The sequence below is a fragment of the Squalius cephalus genome (genome assembly GCF_949319135.1).
Source record: "Squalius cephalus genome assembly, chromosome: 14".
NCBI classification, from domain to species: domain Eukaryota; kingdom Metazoa; phylum Chordata; class Actinopteri; order Cypriniformes; family Leuciscidae; genus Squalius; species Squalius cephalus.
The window spans coordinates 16,761,487-16,779,500 of NC_137135.1; the positions used below are offsets into that span (position 1 = coordinate 16,761,487).

Below are 18,014 nucleotides of genomic sequence, written 5' to 3' on the forward strand. Positions count from 1 at the left end.
ACGACGGTTCTGTGTGAGTGGTATTTACGACGGTAACGTTAAATACAAGTACTCCACAGCGACTCTAGGGGTCACTGTTTGAGAAAAACGGAAACTGCATAGTGTGCCTTTAAAAGTGAGTTGGAAAAGAGGAAAAAATTCCAATGTCCCAAACCCCCTCTGTGATACCGGTATTACCGGTGTTGTCACACCCGATTACCCGGTGGGAAAATTTCTTCAACGTCACATCCCTAAAACTCATACAGGTTTGGAACAACTTGAGGGTGAGTAGCCTAAGTGATGACTGAATTTTCATTTTTGGGTGAACTATCCCTATAATATTATTAGGCTACGCAATAATATACCAGTTAAACCAATTGGTATTAATTCTGAACCATGTGCGCTGCATTAAGTGCAGCAAATCCAAAAGGAAATGAAGGAAATGCCACTGCTTGCAAGGGACCAAAATAGTGCAAGCTTGGTTTTAAGTTGGTTCTCTGTATGCTACTGTTCAAAAGTTAGAAATACTATTACAATTTAAATGAACCGTTTTCTATTTTAATATATTTTAAAATGTAATTTATTCCTGTGATGGCAAAGCTAAATCTTCAGCATGATTAATCTAGTCTTAAGTGTCACATGATCCTTCAGAAATCAGTCTAATATGCTGCTTTGATACTCAAGAAACTTTTCTTATTATTATCAATGTTGAAAACCGTTGCTTAATTTTTTGTGGAAACAGCGATATCATTTTTTTAACTTTTGTAACATTACAAATGTTTAATCTAACTGTTGATCAATTGAACGCATTCTTGCTGATTCAAATAAATCTCACTGATCACTTTTGAATGGTAATGTAAATAAAATGCCGCATGACAGCCACTTTCGTGACACTCAACAATATGTCTTTTTTTGGCTTCACACAAGAATCACAAGAATCATCATAATTCAGTATGCAAATAGATGAAAGAGAGCAGACCTGCAACTCAATAGGCAAATATTGCAATGACATCACTGCTGGTTACAAACTTTAAGTATAATTTAAACATTTACAAGAACAATAACAGACAACATAGTTAAGACTGAAATTTTAGTGGAGTCTGTAGATTAAGGGATTTGGGCTGAATGAATTGCAGATGTTTTGTCACTGGTTGGCTCTATGATGACAGTCTTGCTGAAGGGAGTTTTTCTGCATCGCTGCTAGAGGAAAAAGAAACACCCAGACCCATTTCTCTCCTTTCCTCGGGTCACACTTTATCAGTCCTCCTCACAAGCTTCCTGCCTCCCCCCTCACCATGGGATCTGGTGAATCAGAGTGCCCGAGCCAAAGGTTAGCATCCAGAGTCCAGACAAAGGAAGACGAGGATATGACTCATCAACCTTTTTTAACAGCCTTCTAACGTCTGCTTTTCTACTCAGACTCAGTTTTGTTGAGTGAAACAGACCCTGTTGACATTATCAAGGCTTTTTAACACGTTTCTGACTTTTATTGCGTTTTATAATTGCGGTGGAGTGATTGATTGATTCATCTCTGCCACAAATAGAAAGTGGCACCGTACATGCTCAAAAGTACCTCCTATTGAGATGTCCTTGAGAGAGTACGGTGTGAATCCTTTGTGGATTTGTACACCCTGTGATGACAGTTTATCCAATCATCACACCCACCCATCAGGCTCCGCCCCTTTTTCAAGGTCACGAAATGTAGCAGCTCTCCGTCCCTGGGTTTGGCCGTATGCCACTCGTAGCCTTGAGATTCCTCGTAGGCCACTGTTCTCAAGTGCTATCTCTCCATAGGACACACAGTCAGAAATGTTTACAGAAAGCATTCTCTCAGTCTCACTCCCGAAGTTATGCCATCCCCGCTGAACAAGCTTTGCCCCACCCATGTGGATTTTCTCCCAGGCCCACCCTGGTGGAGTCTGTTTTCTCGACTGTTGCTAGTTCCCACAATGTTCAACAGCTTTCCCTCAATGAATGGAGGCTTCTTAAAATAGTCCAAAGAAATATGACTGCATTGTCTTTCCTTGCATATGCTCTGTTTCAGCTTATCCTGATATTCCCATGTGTTTCGACTATGATTGCTCGTTTTCAAATCATGGTACAAAGATTTGTTTTTATTCAGTCACTGACTTTTTTGTTCCAACGCAGTGGTTTTAAGAGTCTATAAGCGGGGTCACGTCCTCATCTGGAAATGTCTGGGTGATTCAGTCTCAGCCCGCTGAAAAATGCCTTTTGTCATAAAAGACCATTAACCTCCCTGCAACTATCAGCCATGTCTTTTGTTCATCAAATTTAGAGGTGGACATTACACATTTAGTTTTGTAAGTTATAAATTACCGGTTGTCTTTGCATTTAGGCACAATGCTAGTATAATAATAATAATAATAATAATAATAATAATAATATATTTAATGTATTTTACATATTATTAATTTACTAGGGGTTGTAACAATATATCGTGTCACAATATATCGCAATACAAAAATGCAGCAATATGTATCGTGGATAGTGTGAATCTGTATTGTGTATAGTTCACCCAAAATTATTATTTTTTGCTTGAAAAAATGTAACGTTTTAGTGTCAGTACAGCATTATAAATACACAGTCCTGATAAATACCAAATGTCTAAAAAGTGGCCTACATTATTTTAAATATATCTAGCCAGTGAAAGAGTGTAAGCATATTCGTCTAAAATAGTTCTGTGTTTTCAGCTTCCGAATCATGAATATTTTTATTCTGGTGTCACCATTGTCCTGTGCTTTGAGTTACCAGCACCAAGTCCAAGCCTATTCATTTCCACCCCCAATGTAAAACAATATTTAGCATTTTAATCGACAGTGCATTTTTTGTTAACCTTTTACCATATGTCTTGTAGTATCGCAATACCATATTGTGAGTTCAGTATCGTGATATGTATCGAATCGTGACGTGAGGGTTTCGTTACACCCCTATAATTTACTACACGGAGAAATGCCTCTTTAATCCACCGAGAATTTGATCCACCTTCCATTAACCTATTTTCTTTGCTTGTTTTCTCAGATGAAGGACTGGTGTCGTCTGCTGCTCTTGGCTGGAATTGCTGCTGTTTTGCATGCAGCCTAAACAGCACCCATGCACACTATGGCAACAATCGGTCCATGCTCAGATGCAGAGGACCTGTTGGCTTCCATCCACCTCGAGAGGTATCTGGACCACTTCCGTCAGGCAGGCTTTCTCCTCGCCCGAGACTTCTGTCATGTGGACGATTCCGCTCTGAACAGGGTGGGAGTCACTGCCACCGGCCACAGGAAGCGTATCCTCAAACTGGTCGAGCACATTCAGCTGATCTGTCAAGATCAAAGGAAAGAGCTCTTGCTAGATCGCTGTAATTCAGAATCCGCTATTCACGAGGTGACCCCTGTCAATGTGGAGCCTCTTTCTCCTTCAAGACATCCTGGCACCTCTTTAGAAACCTTGCGTAACAGCTCTGCCCCGAATCTTTGTGCACAAGTGAAGCGCTCATTCTCCGAGCGTAGCACCAGTGTTGTAAAGCCGGTACCAAAACCAAGAACTGTCTTCCACAAACTGAGAGCAGAGAAATTTTCTTTACCAACACAACATGAAGCGCAACCTCGCCGAAAGTCATCTCAGGACCCGCTTGTAATAGTTGCTGAAGATTCATCTTCTACTGCGTCCAGTACAGACACTGTTGAAACATTTACTGAATCAAAAAACGTCCATTGTGAACCAGGTTTGAGTAATACCACTTCAACCCCAGAGACTGGTGGACCGTTACCTCCAGTGCCTCCTAGGTTAAATCGAGGAATTCCCCCATCCACATTCAGGAAAATGTCGGACCAGGAGCGTCTCAGCACCCCACCCCTCTGCACCCCACCTGACTCCCCCTCTAGTTATCAGTGCTCTCCCTTCACCAACACACCTGGTTCACCTTCAAGTCCTCCCTGCTCAGGGCTAGAGATGGTCTCTAATGAAATCTACTGTGGCACTTTACCAAGCACTCCACGTGGGTTTTGGAGTCGCTCTTTACCCGTTCCCCCTCCGCGCCAGGAGGTCAGCCCGTCCACTGAAAATCAAAGGTAAACTGTTAAGTCTTCATTGAAATGACATTAGGGGTTTTCGCACCAGAGCAACCTTTTCATAGTTCCTAGAATTACTGGCGGAAGTACCTGGATTTTGGTGTCTTCGCACCGCAGGAACTAGAAACGATTTTAGTTCTAGGAACTCCTTTTGGAGGAACTAATTTAGCTCCCACTTCAGTGTAGGGTCTACAGGGTTTCCGCGGAGTCTTAAAAAGTCTAAAATTCTGAACTTTCAATATAAGGCCTTAAAAAGTCTTAAAAACGGCCAGATTGTCATCCTAGGTCTTAAATTTCATTTAGTCAGGTCTAAAAAAGTGTTTACCCTCGTTCATTTCCAGAAACGCTGGCCGCAGAAAGTTATTACAAAGTAGCAAAAAAGTATCGAGTTGTAGCCTACAAAGCGGAGCCCTAGAGCAGGGGTATCCAACACGTCGCTCGCGTGCTACCAATAGCTTGTGGCTTGATATGAGCTAGCTCGCTAGAGGCCGTTCACATATCGCGTCTTTTGCGCGCTCAAGTTTGTTCAAATGTAGGCGCACGGCAAGCGCGCTCATAATTGAAGCGATGCGCTAATTTCTTTACCAGGCGCAACAAGATGAAAAAAATCTAAACTTTTCAGAATGCCGCAAACGCACCGCAGGTCATGTGACAGGAACCAACCAATCACCCCTTTCCATAACAACATTGAAAGCTCAGTCAACATGAAGGATGGGGGTGCACCCAATAGGGTTGGGCGATGTCCCCTAAATTGGCAGTTGACGATGTTTACAGTTAAACATCGCGATGGACGATGATATCGTCGGGGGGGGGGGGGGGGGGTGCTGACGATCACGAAGAGACAGGGATAGTGCACATTGTAGCTACTTACATCTACTGTGTTTACGCCACGGGAATACTCGGCTTGGCATTTTGAAATATTTCTATGTTTATTTGGCCGTTCAGGCGCGCAACCGAAGACAAAGGCTACTTGACCATGTTGCGCTCGGAGCGCGCGCGCACCATCTTGTCAGTAGAATTCAGTTCTCTTTCGCGACTTATCGTGCTTTTAATATTTCTTTTCAATAGCACATCCTGCTCTTTTCTTTCTCATTCATGTTTTGTTATGAACTTTACATAATCGTCAACTGAAATCTGTGCGGATTATCAACAATACGATACATTTATGACATAAAGGTCTCTGCGGCAAAAGTGAAAGTACCAGCGGCCAACGGGTGAAATGTTTCTCTTTGCACAGCAAAGCACCCGTTTCAATAAAAGGATATATTAAAGTTTATAAAGCCTACTTTTACATTTTCATTGCTGTTTTAAAATGAATTTCGCCATCACCTTAAACAAGCTGTTCTGCTTGAATCCCAGTGCAGGAGCTGTAACTGTTAGGTTACCACAGAAACGTAAGCGTTTGGTTGATTACTGTGGTGACTCGTGACACTCGCGAACAGCACTGAACACACACGTCTTCATTTTTTTTATCGTTTGTTGGTAAAGGGTGAGAGACCTTGCGAGCCACACGAGCCATAGGTTCCCAACCACTGGTGTACACACGAAAACGAACTGCCGTGAGACTGGGCTGGTCTGACAGGGTGGGGGGCGTGGCATCACGATGGTGGCTCTCCATCGTGATGTCGGTCAGCCATCACGATGGACGATGATATCGTCCATCGGCACAACCCTAGCACCCAAACACTACTAATAAATATAAGCTTGTGTAAATGTCAGTAATTTATCTTTTTTGACTCTTCTTTTTATAAAAAAAAAAAAGAGGGTTATCTTTGTATAAAACCTTTTTTGTCAAAACTTTATTTGAACTTGTACATGTTAGTAGATAACATGTTGCAAGACACTCTTTTAAAATCTGGCCATAATTTTTAATGGTATTTTAATGTTTACGTAAACAAAAAGTGCATATTGATGCTAATCAATTTGTTATTTGCTGTTTTTTGACATAAAACTTGTTGAATTGACATCATTCTGTAGTATTAGTACTTTTTGAACAGGATTCTGTGATAACCGTGATAATTTTGGTCACTTTAATCATCTCATCATTTCCTCTCTAGTTATGATCAGCCATGATCAACTAAAACAACAATAATTGTGTTTTTACAGTATAATATGCAAAAGTACAATTTTATATTAAAAATATATCTACCTCTCCCTCTCTCTCACACACACACACACACACATCAGATAATCCTAGATAGATAGAAAGATAGATAGATAGATACTCTAATGATCCAGAGGTAACTATCTATCTAACTTGGATAATGTGTTGTGTAGGTCTTTATGGTCTTAAAATGTCTTAAAAAGGTCTTAAATTTGACTTACTGAAACCTGCAGAAACCCTGGTCTAAACCAGCACTATAGGAACTATCCATGACGTTAGTGTACTGTGGCTGAACGCACTGGCTGATTGGCTGAAAAAAAAAAAAAGTTGTGTAAATGCACAGATTATAGCCTATATATTTACTCCACAAACTAACTCTACGAACATGGAAAACAGTGATAGATGGGCCTCTTAACCTTTACGCTGAGGAGAAAAACCAACGCAACTTTGAGGGGACCAAGCCAAACATGATGTATTTCTGCTCAGCTAACAACACTGGACGTCAACCACACAGCACACGCTAATAACTTTTCATTACTGTTCTACCTAAGAACGTATTAGACAGGACTGTTAAACAGAGTTCCTTCTGGTGGTGCGAATGCAACCAGGAAAATGTTCCTAAGGGAACCATTCGTTTTCGGGGAACCACCCTGGTGGCTTGTTCCTAGAACTAAGTTCCTAGAACTACCTGGTGCTAAAGTCCCTATTGTTTTTGCTGAGCATACCAGCATGCCATACCATTTAATTTCAAAGATTATTTTTTGATTGATACCATTTTGATTCTTATGACTATCCCTCCACAATGAACTAACTTTCTCCTTCTATAGCACTTTAGAAAAGTCCACAGCATCTGCTGAGGACGAAGATGAAATGATCAACCCGTACTGTGAAACTGTCTTCCACAGCAAGCGACAATATCAACATTCAGAGGTGAGAGACTTTATTTTAGAGTGAATTTTTACTTTATGTACTCAAATAGGTGTGTTTTATTTATGGTTGAATATGTTTAGGTTGACAGGACCAAAATTGAGGAAAAGACTACAAATAAAGAGGATAAAACAAGAGATCATGGGTAAGTATCAATTATTTCCATGAAAGTTTAAATTGACTGTTCCGCAAAAGTGAGCAGAATGTTTGGTATCTCCACAGTGTAATATCCAGTTAATAATTCTAGATTGTGTTTATCTAAAGAAAGTCATATACATCTCGTCTGGGACGGCATGAAAGTGAGTAAATGATGAGAGAATTAAACATTTTTTTGGGTGGAGTATCCCTTTAAGACATGTTGATGCCTTAGAAAGAAACAGTTCACCCGAAAATGAAAATTCTGTCGTCATTTACTCATCCTCATGTTAAAAACCCTAGAACTTACTTTCTTCCATGAAACGCAAACAGAGCAGTCTATAAAATGAAAATGGGGAAGGATGCTGTCAAGTCCCCATATTACCATGTGAAAAAAAATAACATAGCATAAAAGGTGTTTATATGACTCATGTGCTATACTCTAAATCTTCGAAATATAATATATGATAGCTACTGTATGTTTGAGGAACAGACTATAAAAAATAATAATAATAATAGTTATTTATAGAAATTAATGTTTTTTTGAAAATGAATCTTGAACTAAGTTTATTTTTCTCAACAACAACAATAATTATATTATATTATATTATATTATATTATATTATATTATATTATATTATATTATATTATATTATATTATATATATCATGCTCTGAAAAAAAAAATCAGTGGGATAAGAGAAATGTTCGAAAACTTAATTAAAAATATAAGACATTCATGTATCTTCAGAAGTAGTGATCGGACAAAAACTTTTTGGTATATGGATACCTGGTTTGGAACTGGCTGGGAATGAACTGGCAGATAAAGCTGCTAAGGAAGCCTTTTAACTGAGAATGACAGATCTTATGTTAAACCCATACTGAGTTTGTATTTTCCAGAAAGTGGCAAATGGGACGAATGTGTCCATAACTAATTATTATATGAAGTGAATCCAGTTATAAATGAAAGATCTCACCATTATTTTCTTTTTGACAATAGAACTGACTAGACTGTGTATATACAAGATGTCGAGATGGTCACTCAAGACTTACTCATGTATTTTTGAAAGCACCTTTATTTGCCTTTATGTGGTTTTTGTAAGTCTTCCTTGACTACAAAGTAGATTTTATTGGAATGTCCTGCTTTAAATTATATTAGGCAATGCTCTTATTCAGAAAGTATATTAATGGACATTTTTAAAATGGTTTCTTCTGGGTAAATATAATATTAAATTGAAAGATTTTATATAACTGGTATTATTATTGATATTATTATTGCTATTAATTTTTTATTTTTGTTTAATTTGTTTGTAGAGATAATATAGTTAAAAATAATTGTATACAATTCATTGAAATCTTATTTTTATAATGAGTATTGTACATTTTATTACTCTTGAGTTTGCCATGAATACAGCCTTTGCTGGTATGGTGTTAAATAATGAATGAATGAATTGTAAATAATAATAAATAATGAATCAATAATAATAATAAATAAAAAATAATAATAAATAATAACTAAATAAATACACTTTCTGAAAACAAGTCTTAATATCTAATGCATTTTTTGCTTCTCATTATTTAGCTTTATCTTAAGGATGGTTGCATATTTTTACTTGAACATGAAACTGTTTAAATTTTTTTTTTTTTTTTTTTTTGTATAGTAATATTACTGTGCAATATATATATTTTAAACCTCCTCCTCCTCCTCCCACAGGCAGAACAATCATTCGTGGCTCAAGCGTCTCGATTCTCCAGGCTACTGCACTGTGGGTGAACCCACACCGGGCTCCCACTCGTTCTCCCTCCCTCATAACCTCTGCTCCAGTGAAGCAGACGAGGACCACATCATCTCTCCCTACGCCAGCTTCACCTCGCTGTCCGAGCGGGTGGCACCTATCCTCAGCGGCTGGCTGGATAAGCTCTCTCCTCAAGGGTACGCCCCATCGGGGCTGCTGCTCTCCTCTCATCTCTGCGTCTCCTGCACGCTCCTCAATGGCTGTTTCTGCTCCCTGTCTGTCCTCTCTGGCCGGTTTGTCATCACTTCACCTGTTGTGTCTCCTGCTGTTTGTTCCTGTCCTCTGCTTGACATCTTCCAGTGTCTAGATTCAGTTCCTTCTTAAACTATTTCAGAAATGTGACCTTTGTAATGTAGTTGTTTTTCTCTGACATCACATTTGGTCCTCTGTTATAGAAACTATGTGTTCCAGAAACGATATGTGAAGTTTGACGGGAAAAACTTGATGTACTATGGTAGTGAAAAGGTAGGCTTGCATGTGATCAAACTCAATGCCATCATTCCATTGTATTATTAAAGGGATCATATCATACATTTATCATTCAGTATTTTGTTTACTTTTTCCACTTTTAATGTCAAGGTTTTTACACCAGAACAGTCATAATATTATCTACCGTTTTAAAAATCTTATGTGCACACCAAGGCTGCATTTATTTGATCAAAAATGCAGTAAAAATATTTGAAATAGAAATCTTTTGTACCATTATAAATGTCTTTACTGTCACTTTTGATTTCACTGCTTCCTCAGTGAATACAATTATTAATTTCTTAAACATCTGACCCCAAACTTTGAACAGTAGTGTAGTTTTTCCACCCTCCCTCTGATTTGCTTTGAAGTGAACCCAGTTTTTGTATGTGTGTACTGCAGGTTTACTGTCAAATATAGTTTTTAACACTTGCTCCACCCTGAGCACTGAATAGTGTGTTAAACAGCTGAACAACACTGAATGGATGTTGTTGACGTGTAAAGGCCCTTTTACACCAAACGTGGAACAGGAAAGCTGAATGAATTTATGACGAATAGTCTATTTACACCGAGAGCGAAACCTATATTCATTGAGCTGAATGAAAAGCAAATTGCCAGAACAATAGATGGTGGTGATCGACAACCAAATTCACCTGCGTGTTGAACCTTTCAGCTCAGCTGGTCTGGGAAAAGTTGTTACACTTTGTAATCATTTAAGGTTTGCAAGTTAGTTAAGTTTCAGTAAATAATTTTTGGGCTGGGTAGAATGGTTTGTATTTCCACTGTTACAGTACAGCATGATTTCATAGTAGAATTAACTGATTCATCATGATATATGATCTCTTTAAGCACTTAAGCTGCCTGAAGACCTTCAGAATATAAACAATTCCTAAATTCCATTGTGTGTTTTTCTGAAGATGTCACATATGTTGGTACACTGTTATTCTTAACACAACTGGTGTTTTTCTCCCAGGATGCTTATCCCAAAGGTGTGATTCCCTTAGCTGCCATACAGATGGCCCGCGTAGCCAAAGACAATAAATTTGAGATTGTGACAAGTCACAGGACATTTGTGTTCCGAGCTGATAATGATGGTAAGCGCAGCATTTTTCTACATTGACATTTATGCATTCGCTTTCAGTGACTTACCATGCATTCAAGGTATTCAGTTGTTGCATTTCCTGGGAATCGAACCCATGACCTTTGACCTAGAGCATTGCTCTATTCTTGAGCTACAGAAATGCTTGAAAAGTCTGCAAAAAAACATGTTTGCAAATATTCTTGTAACCTTTTTGGTCACACTATATTAGGTGTCCTTAACTACTATGTACTTACAATGTATTATCTATATACTTCATGTTGTATTTCAAAACCACTACTGCTATTGAGGTGGGATACGGGTAAAGTTAGGGACAGGTTTGGTGGTATGGGTGGTTTAAGGGAAGGCTCAATAGTGTAATTATAGATTTAATTACATAAATTAACTACAGCTGTAATTACATGCAAGTAAATACGTGTATACACATAATAAGTGCATTGTATCAAATTATTAATTTAAATTTGACTACATAGTAGTTAAAGACGCATATACAGTGAGACCATCTTTTTTCATGGCTGATAATATAGAATTGGAATGGGTCTTTAGAAAAGTGTTTTACTGCTTATTTGAAATTGATCTAATACAAAATAAACCTTATGGTCCTTCTTTATGCCACTTTGTAGTCCAGAGGAGCAAATGGTGCAGCATGTTGCAGGAGCGGGTCAAAGAACAGCTGGTTTTTGGCCGCCCACGTTTTGGCCCCGGCAGTCACTGCCAAAAGAGCGGCTTCCTGGAGCTTAAAGGAACCAAGTCAAAGATCTATGCAGCAATTATAATGGAACAGATCTGGTTGTACAAGAGTGAGCAGGTGATTAGTTAATCATGTTATAGTTAATTGTGTTATAGCCATACTACTCTGAATTTAGTACCAGTGATTTGCTTTACCTCTTTCTTCTCTCAGTGTGAATCAGTTTGAGTGTTTTAAAAGTATTCTGAACTTCCTATAGCATATGTAGAATGCATTCAAAAGTAGCTTTAAATTATTTGCATCATGGAGGTTTGATTGCTAATTCTTAAATTAAGGCTTACCCATTGTGATATGTGTTTTACAGTGCTTTAAAAATGGGATTGGAATTACTGTAATTGAGGCCAGAGGTGCTACAATTCGTGATGGGAAGGGCAAGAGCTTTGATCTCATTACTCCTTATAAAACCTTCAGGTAAACAGTTCAAGTCACGCTATGCTTATGTTAAGCTTGTATATGTGTTTACCCCTATGCCATTTCCAACACTGCAAAAACATTGTTTAATCAGTGATTTGTCTTGTTTCCATTTAATTTATCTTGAATTCAGTTTCTTTTTCTTACCCCTTAGTTTAAAAGAAGAAAAATCAACTAGCCAATATATATATATATATCATGGAGGCAATTTAATTTTATTTATATTAAATTTTCGTTTGATCATTTTTCTCAATCATTTGATCATTTTTATCAAGCTTATATATTTAAGTTCAGTAATTTCACTTAAATGACAATTAATAGGTAATTTTCATTGCCATTTAAGTGAAATTACTGAACTAAAATATACGAGCTTGATAAAAATGATCAAACTAGAAGAAAATTTCAGATGGCACTTAGAGGCTTTTGCATCTGAACTCTTCATATATATATATATATGTGTGTGTGTGTGTGTATGTATGTACATAGTTGAAATAAAATCAATTTTATCTGTTAAATTTCACTACACACTTAAAGCAGTGAAGTCATTCAGAGGTCTTTTCTCACTAAGTAACTATGCCAGACTAGAGACAATTAATAGGATCCATGAAGGCAGAGCATTAAGAGGGTTTTGTGCACCCTTGCAGCTTTACGGCAGAGTCGGAGCGAGAGAAGCGGGACTGGATGGAGGCCCTGCAGGAATCTATAGCAGAAACACTATCTGATTATGAGGTGGCGGAGAAGATCTGGTCCAACAGGTCCAACAAGATCTGTGCAGACTGCAAAGCCATCAATCCAGACTGGGCATCCATTAATCTCTGTGTGGTCATCTGCAAGAATTGCGCAGGTGTGTGTGACTGATGTGGTGGTGTAAAGATTGGGTATATTATCAGCTCGATGGTATTTATAATTTAAATTTATAAAGCACAGTGAATTCGACTGAATTAGACTAGAAAATGTATTAAGTAGTTGGTGTTTTCCAAATAGTGACTATACGGCATGGGTGACAGCAGTGCAGTGTGTCTTGGTTGATGCAGATGGTATTAAGAGTTTCTAAGCTCATTTAAGAGTTCATATGAGTTCCTCCGTGCCGTAAACTGCAGATAGATGTGGCTCAGAGGCACCATATCAGGAAGTGTTTATGGGACAAGCAGAATGAATGGTGCGTGGAGAGTGATGTGGTGCCTCTTTTGTTCTGTTTGCCTGCAGGCCAGCATCGAAGTCTTGGCACAATGGTGTCGAAAGTGCAAAGTCTGAAACTGGACACCAGTGTGTGGAGCAATGAGATTGTTCAGGTAGGGGTTGTCGTGAGGTTTTCTTTTCAGTGAAATGATCCTTGTAATCCAGTTATCAGGATTCCTGATGATATCCCCTGTGAGTTTACTACACTGTCTTTTACAAATAAGGCCAAGATGAACCATTATGTTTATATGTTCTAGCTCTTCATAATGCTTGGCAATGATAGAGCGAATGAATTCTGGGCAGCCAGACTTCCTGTGACCGAGGAGCTGGACTGTGATGCCTCCCCAGAACAGCGGAAAGAGTTTATCACCCACAAATACAAAGAAGGCAGATATCGCCACCCTCATCCCAGTTGCAGCACCCAAGAGGAACTTCTTAAGGTAAAGGATAAACCCTTTGCACTCACAAAAAGTGTGCAAAAAATTAGATTTTCTTCCTTATTCCTCATGAGGTATTGACGTATCAATATCTGTTTAACAACTTGATGTTATTGCTCATTTCACATTTAAAGAAGTTAACCAATCATAACAGAGATTATTTATATATAGAAGTCTTTAAAAGTACAGAACCAAATAAAAAAATCCCCTAAAGGAACCATCAGAAAAATAAAAAATCTTCAAACTTTCGTGTGCGCACAATAAACTTTTACGTGCGGATGAGAAACTTTTGCTTGCTCACGAGAATCTATTGTGTGCGCACAAGAAATGCACTGGATTTTTTCGTATGCTCACATGTTACAATTTCCAGTTTATGTTTACTATAACCTATTTCCTTTGTGCCATTTTACTATGTAGAAAACGAGAGTATGAATGCGCATAAATTATTAAAGTTCTATTTGCTCAAAATATGTTTTTTGTTAGAGCAGTATATGGGTCATTGACGAATAAGGTTTTTAAAAGTGTAAAAAAATAGAATGGAGATATAACTATATTTGAAACCATTTTTTTAGTTTACCTAGATGTTAACAATACGATTTTGTGGTTTGTACAATCAATTAACACTGTTTTTTGTCATTTTTTACAAGATGGACAAAATGTCACCAAAAAAGTCATTCGGTTTAACCACTGATTTGAAAGTTAAAAACTGATTTGACATTGATGTTGAGATATAGTGTGTACCACAGAAGAAATATTAAAACAAATGATCACTGATCTCATAAATGTAATCATTTATTGGACTACTCTAAACACTCCAACATATTCAAGTAAAACATTGCACAGGGAAAGGAGAAAAGGGGAAATGTAAAAAAAAGAGCCATATCTGTTTTATATTTGTATTATTGTATTTCCTTTAGTTATTAAAAACAATATTATTCCATTTAAATATTTACTATATCGGTTTTACCGAATGACCTTTTGACACTTCAAAATCTTTAAAATACCTTTATATGTAGTAAAATATAATTAAAACCTTTTGGATTCAGTAAAAGAGATCAAGTTGTACTACCTTACATACTTTGGATGTTATATATTTGTTTTTTTATTATTATTGAGGCCTTTGGACAAAAAAAATGACCCGTCACGTCATTGACCCATATATGTAATATCACGGTCTGCTTTTACGCTGATTGCGCAATACGGCTGTGTGCATTGTTCTATACGTCAAGTTCAAGGGTCCATAAAAAAGACTGATACAGTAAAAAAGTTATCAAAATTTGCTTTTGTTAGGACAGTTTGTCATATTTCAAGGCCTTATGTCTGCTTTAAAGCTACACTGTGTAATTTTTTAGGTTGATTTTTAGCAAAAAACACTTTGTTCTTTCAAAATTATATGTACTCATTAATGTGTAATTACTTCTACCAACTAATCAAGTATTCTCGTAAGCGTAGAATCTGCCATTTAGGATACATACGAGCGAGTCGCATTTGAATGGCGACAGCCATGTTGCGCCTCCATCTTGAAAATACATTAGCCAAAGAGGGACATACCTGGAAATTCAAGCTTCGCCTTTCGCGTTTTTACACTCAGTGGCACCGTGACGAATGCGAGGGGGAGAATACTCGCGACTGCTGGCTGATTTGAATTAATACGGCCACCGTAGGAGTTAAAACGCCCTCGGAATGGGAGGAGCTAGAAAGTAATATTCAGTTGGTAGTCATAAACAATTTCACTGCTAGATGGGAGAAAATCCTACACAGTGTAGCTTTAACGAACTTAACTCTATGGCGTCGTAGAAACCACACCACAGAATGGGCTGGTGGTGCAATGGGTAGCTCAGTGTGCATTGTCATATATGCTAAGTTTAATGGTTCTTAAAAAAAAACATTCGTACAGTAAACGGTGATAAATTTGGATTTCGTTTGGACAGTATTTATATTGTCCCATATAAAACGTTTTACTGTACCAATATCTTTTAATTGGCAATTAATGTACTAAAATTTTGTATTTCACAAGATCGAAAACACCCTTTATTAAACCACTTTGTCGGATTTAACGCATCCTTACAGTTGACAGAGAAATGCTGATTTTCTTCGTTCAATTCTAACAATGGTTATTGCGAGCAGAGCCATAGACGTATCGGATCAAATCAAATTTTAATTATGAAGCACTTTAAAACAACCAAAGTGGACTAAAATGCTGTACAGAAAACAAAAAATATATAAACAAAATGTCAACGTCAAGTGTCAGAGGCCAAGGAGAAAAGGTGGGTTTTAAAACCAGACAGTGAAGAGGCTCATCTAATGGGCAGAGGCAGTTCATTCCACAGTTTAGGAGCTGCCACAGAAAAAGCACAGGAGCCTTGAGCTTACGTTTTGTTTTGGGCACATTCAGGAGCAGTTGATCAGCTGACCTGAGAGAACGAGTGGGTGTGTTAGGGTGTAGCAGGCTAATTTTTTTATTTCACTGTTTTATTTTAAACTGACAGTTTAAAAGCACCAACATATCAGGGAATTTTACGTTGTCAGGTTTTACGTTGTTATTGTTTATTATATTTAGCATTTTAATAATGATGGTATTAATAATATTCATTAGTATTATTAGTACTATTACTGCTACTACTTCTTCTACTACTACTACTAATTATTATTATGTGACATTAATCTTAAAATCATGGGTTTTTCTATAGTAAATATAAATTGTTCTCAATAATGCTTAGTAATCATGAGTGATAGGAAAGGCCATGGAAAAGTCAAGGGAATTCATTGTTCAAAAATGTGGAAATCATATATTCTTGCTAAGAGTCAGCAGTGTCGGAAGCCTTCGTTTAAACCGTGTGCAGATGTCCATACAGGTCTTTTGCACAGATAACAGTGAGCGAATGTTTTGAGTGCTAGTGCCTAGAAACCTCAACACCTTTGCACAATAAATGCGTTTCCCCTTCCTCTTCTGCAATAAACCCTTGATTTTGAAATACGCACAATACTTCCTTAAGTTAGAGCTTCTGTGAACTATAGCAGTGGCCATTTCTGTGTAATAGCTTTGATTCAAAAGAAAACTTTTAAATCAGTCCCCACTGGGGCAGTGAGGACATCCTGTCTTAATATAGCCAGAGCCATCTAAGTATTATGCCAGCGGTCAAGCCAAGATTAGTGTGTATTATTCTTTCTCAGGACTTTACCAAGGCTATCTTTTGTGTATTTGAGCTACCTATACCCCCACCCCCTCCCCCAGAATGAGTGATGCATGTGCTGTGAATTGTAAATAATTAAGAAAGCTAATAAAAGGATTGCAATGAATAGATGGATTTTTGGAAGAAGCTTTGAATGTCCTTTGGCTGAATGTGCTATTAGCAGCGCATTTGTTTAAGTGTGTGTGCGTATGTGGTCTGCCTGCAGGTGCTGTGCACCGCCGTGACCGAGCAGAACCTCCTGAAGACAGTCACTCAGATTTTTGCGGAAGCTGAGGCCGTTCGACTCGCTGACGCTAATGGAAACGTTAAGCGCCTGTCCCCACATTACTCATACACACAGTCTGCAGGTATGATAGAGTCCTTTCCAGTACTTCACTACAGCCATATTTCTTAAAGGTGAAGTTTGTAATTGAATTGGTACCAAATGGCACTCAAAAAATAATCTAAATCCCAACAACAACAACATTTTTTTTTAAATTCTCTCTCTCCATGTGAACATGGTGCCAATGCTTTTATATTTATGTTTCTCTGTACTTTGGAAAGCCTTGTAATTTCGGTCCTGGTATTTGTTGATAGCCGAGTTATGATTCTTTTTTTTATATATATATATAGTATATTGTATTGTTTGGACACACTAATCAATTTCCTGCTAAACAGATTATTACAGGTTATCCTGCCCAAACTCAAGGCATTGGTTGAGCCATAAGCGAAACACGTCAGACCTCTCAGTTTTGAAAGCGCCACATGGGAAAGTTAACCTATGAAAAGTTGACTTATATTTACTATGGGAGAAAGAATTTAGCGTCAATAAAATGACATGCTTCACCTTTAATATATGAAAAAATGTGTGAAATGCAAGAAGTGTGAAGTATCAAACTGTAATTATCTGGATTTAGATTCCTGTGTCTATGATGAGATCATGCAGCCCATCCTGTACTCCGGGTACCTCTACAAGTCGAGCTCCTTGAACAAAGGGACATTATCCCGCAGAACCAGAGACGGTAGGCGACTGTGTGACAAAAACAAGCCTTGGCAGTGATTTAGGAGCCGAATGTACCTCTTCAGTATAAGTAAAGCTGTTCAGTACTGTTTCATACACATCAAAATGTGCAAATATTAAATTCACTGTGTATTGTTAAGGTGCACAAAGTAATTAAAAATCATTACAAAAGTTATGATACATTAAAAAGATTATTTATAAGAAAAGATACATGAAATTGATCATCAGTGACTGTAAAATCAGAATATTATAAATGCTTCAAATAAATGCTGTGCTTTTGAACATTTCTGTTCATCAAAGAATCCATAAATATATTTCCACAAAAATATTAAGTAACACAAGTTAGACATTTTTCTTCAGCGTATTATACTGATCTCTGAAGGATCGTGTGACACTGAAGACTTGAGTAATGATGCTGAAAATTCAGCTTTGCCATCACAGGAATAAATTACATTTTAAAATATA

The 18,014-nt window shown here is 37.6% G+C and overlaps 1 protein-coding gene across 3 annotated transcripts in view; it reads left to right on the forward strand.

Annotated features, from left to right (window-relative positions):
* The window catches only part of arap3 (ArfGAP with RhoGAP domain, ankyrin repeat and PH domain 3), a 33,429-nt gene that overhangs the window by 6,138 nt on the left and 9,277 nt on the right, over positions 1-18,014 (forward strand). For all 3 annotated transcript variants that reach the window (XM_079892474.1, XM_079892475.1, XM_079892473.1), the window contains exons 2-14: positions 3,019-4,055; positions 6,987-7,089; positions 7,170-7,231; positions 8,935-9,153; positions 9,412-9,481; positions 10,455-10,575; positions 11,204-11,388; positions 11,633-11,739; positions 12,384-12,583; positions 12,946-13,031; positions 13,176-13,358; positions 16,755-16,896; positions 17,446-17,550. In XM_079892474.1, coding sequence (XP_079748600.1) covers positions 3,091-4,055; positions 6,987-7,089; positions 7,170-7,231; positions 8,935-9,153; positions 9,412-9,481; positions 10,455-10,575; positions 11,204-11,388; positions 11,633-11,739; positions 12,384-12,583; positions 12,946-13,031; positions 13,176-13,358; positions 16,755-16,896; positions 17,446-17,550 — 2,548 coding nt within the window. In that variant the 5' untranslated portion in view covers positions 3,019-3,090. The remainder of the gene's footprint in view (positions 1-3,018; positions 4,056-6,986; positions 7,090-7,169; positions 7,232-8,934; positions 9,154-9,411; positions 9,482-10,454; positions 10,576-11,203; positions 11,389-11,632; positions 11,740-12,383; positions 12,584-12,945; positions 13,032-13,175; positions 13,359-16,754; positions 16,897-17,445; positions 17,551-18,014) is intronic.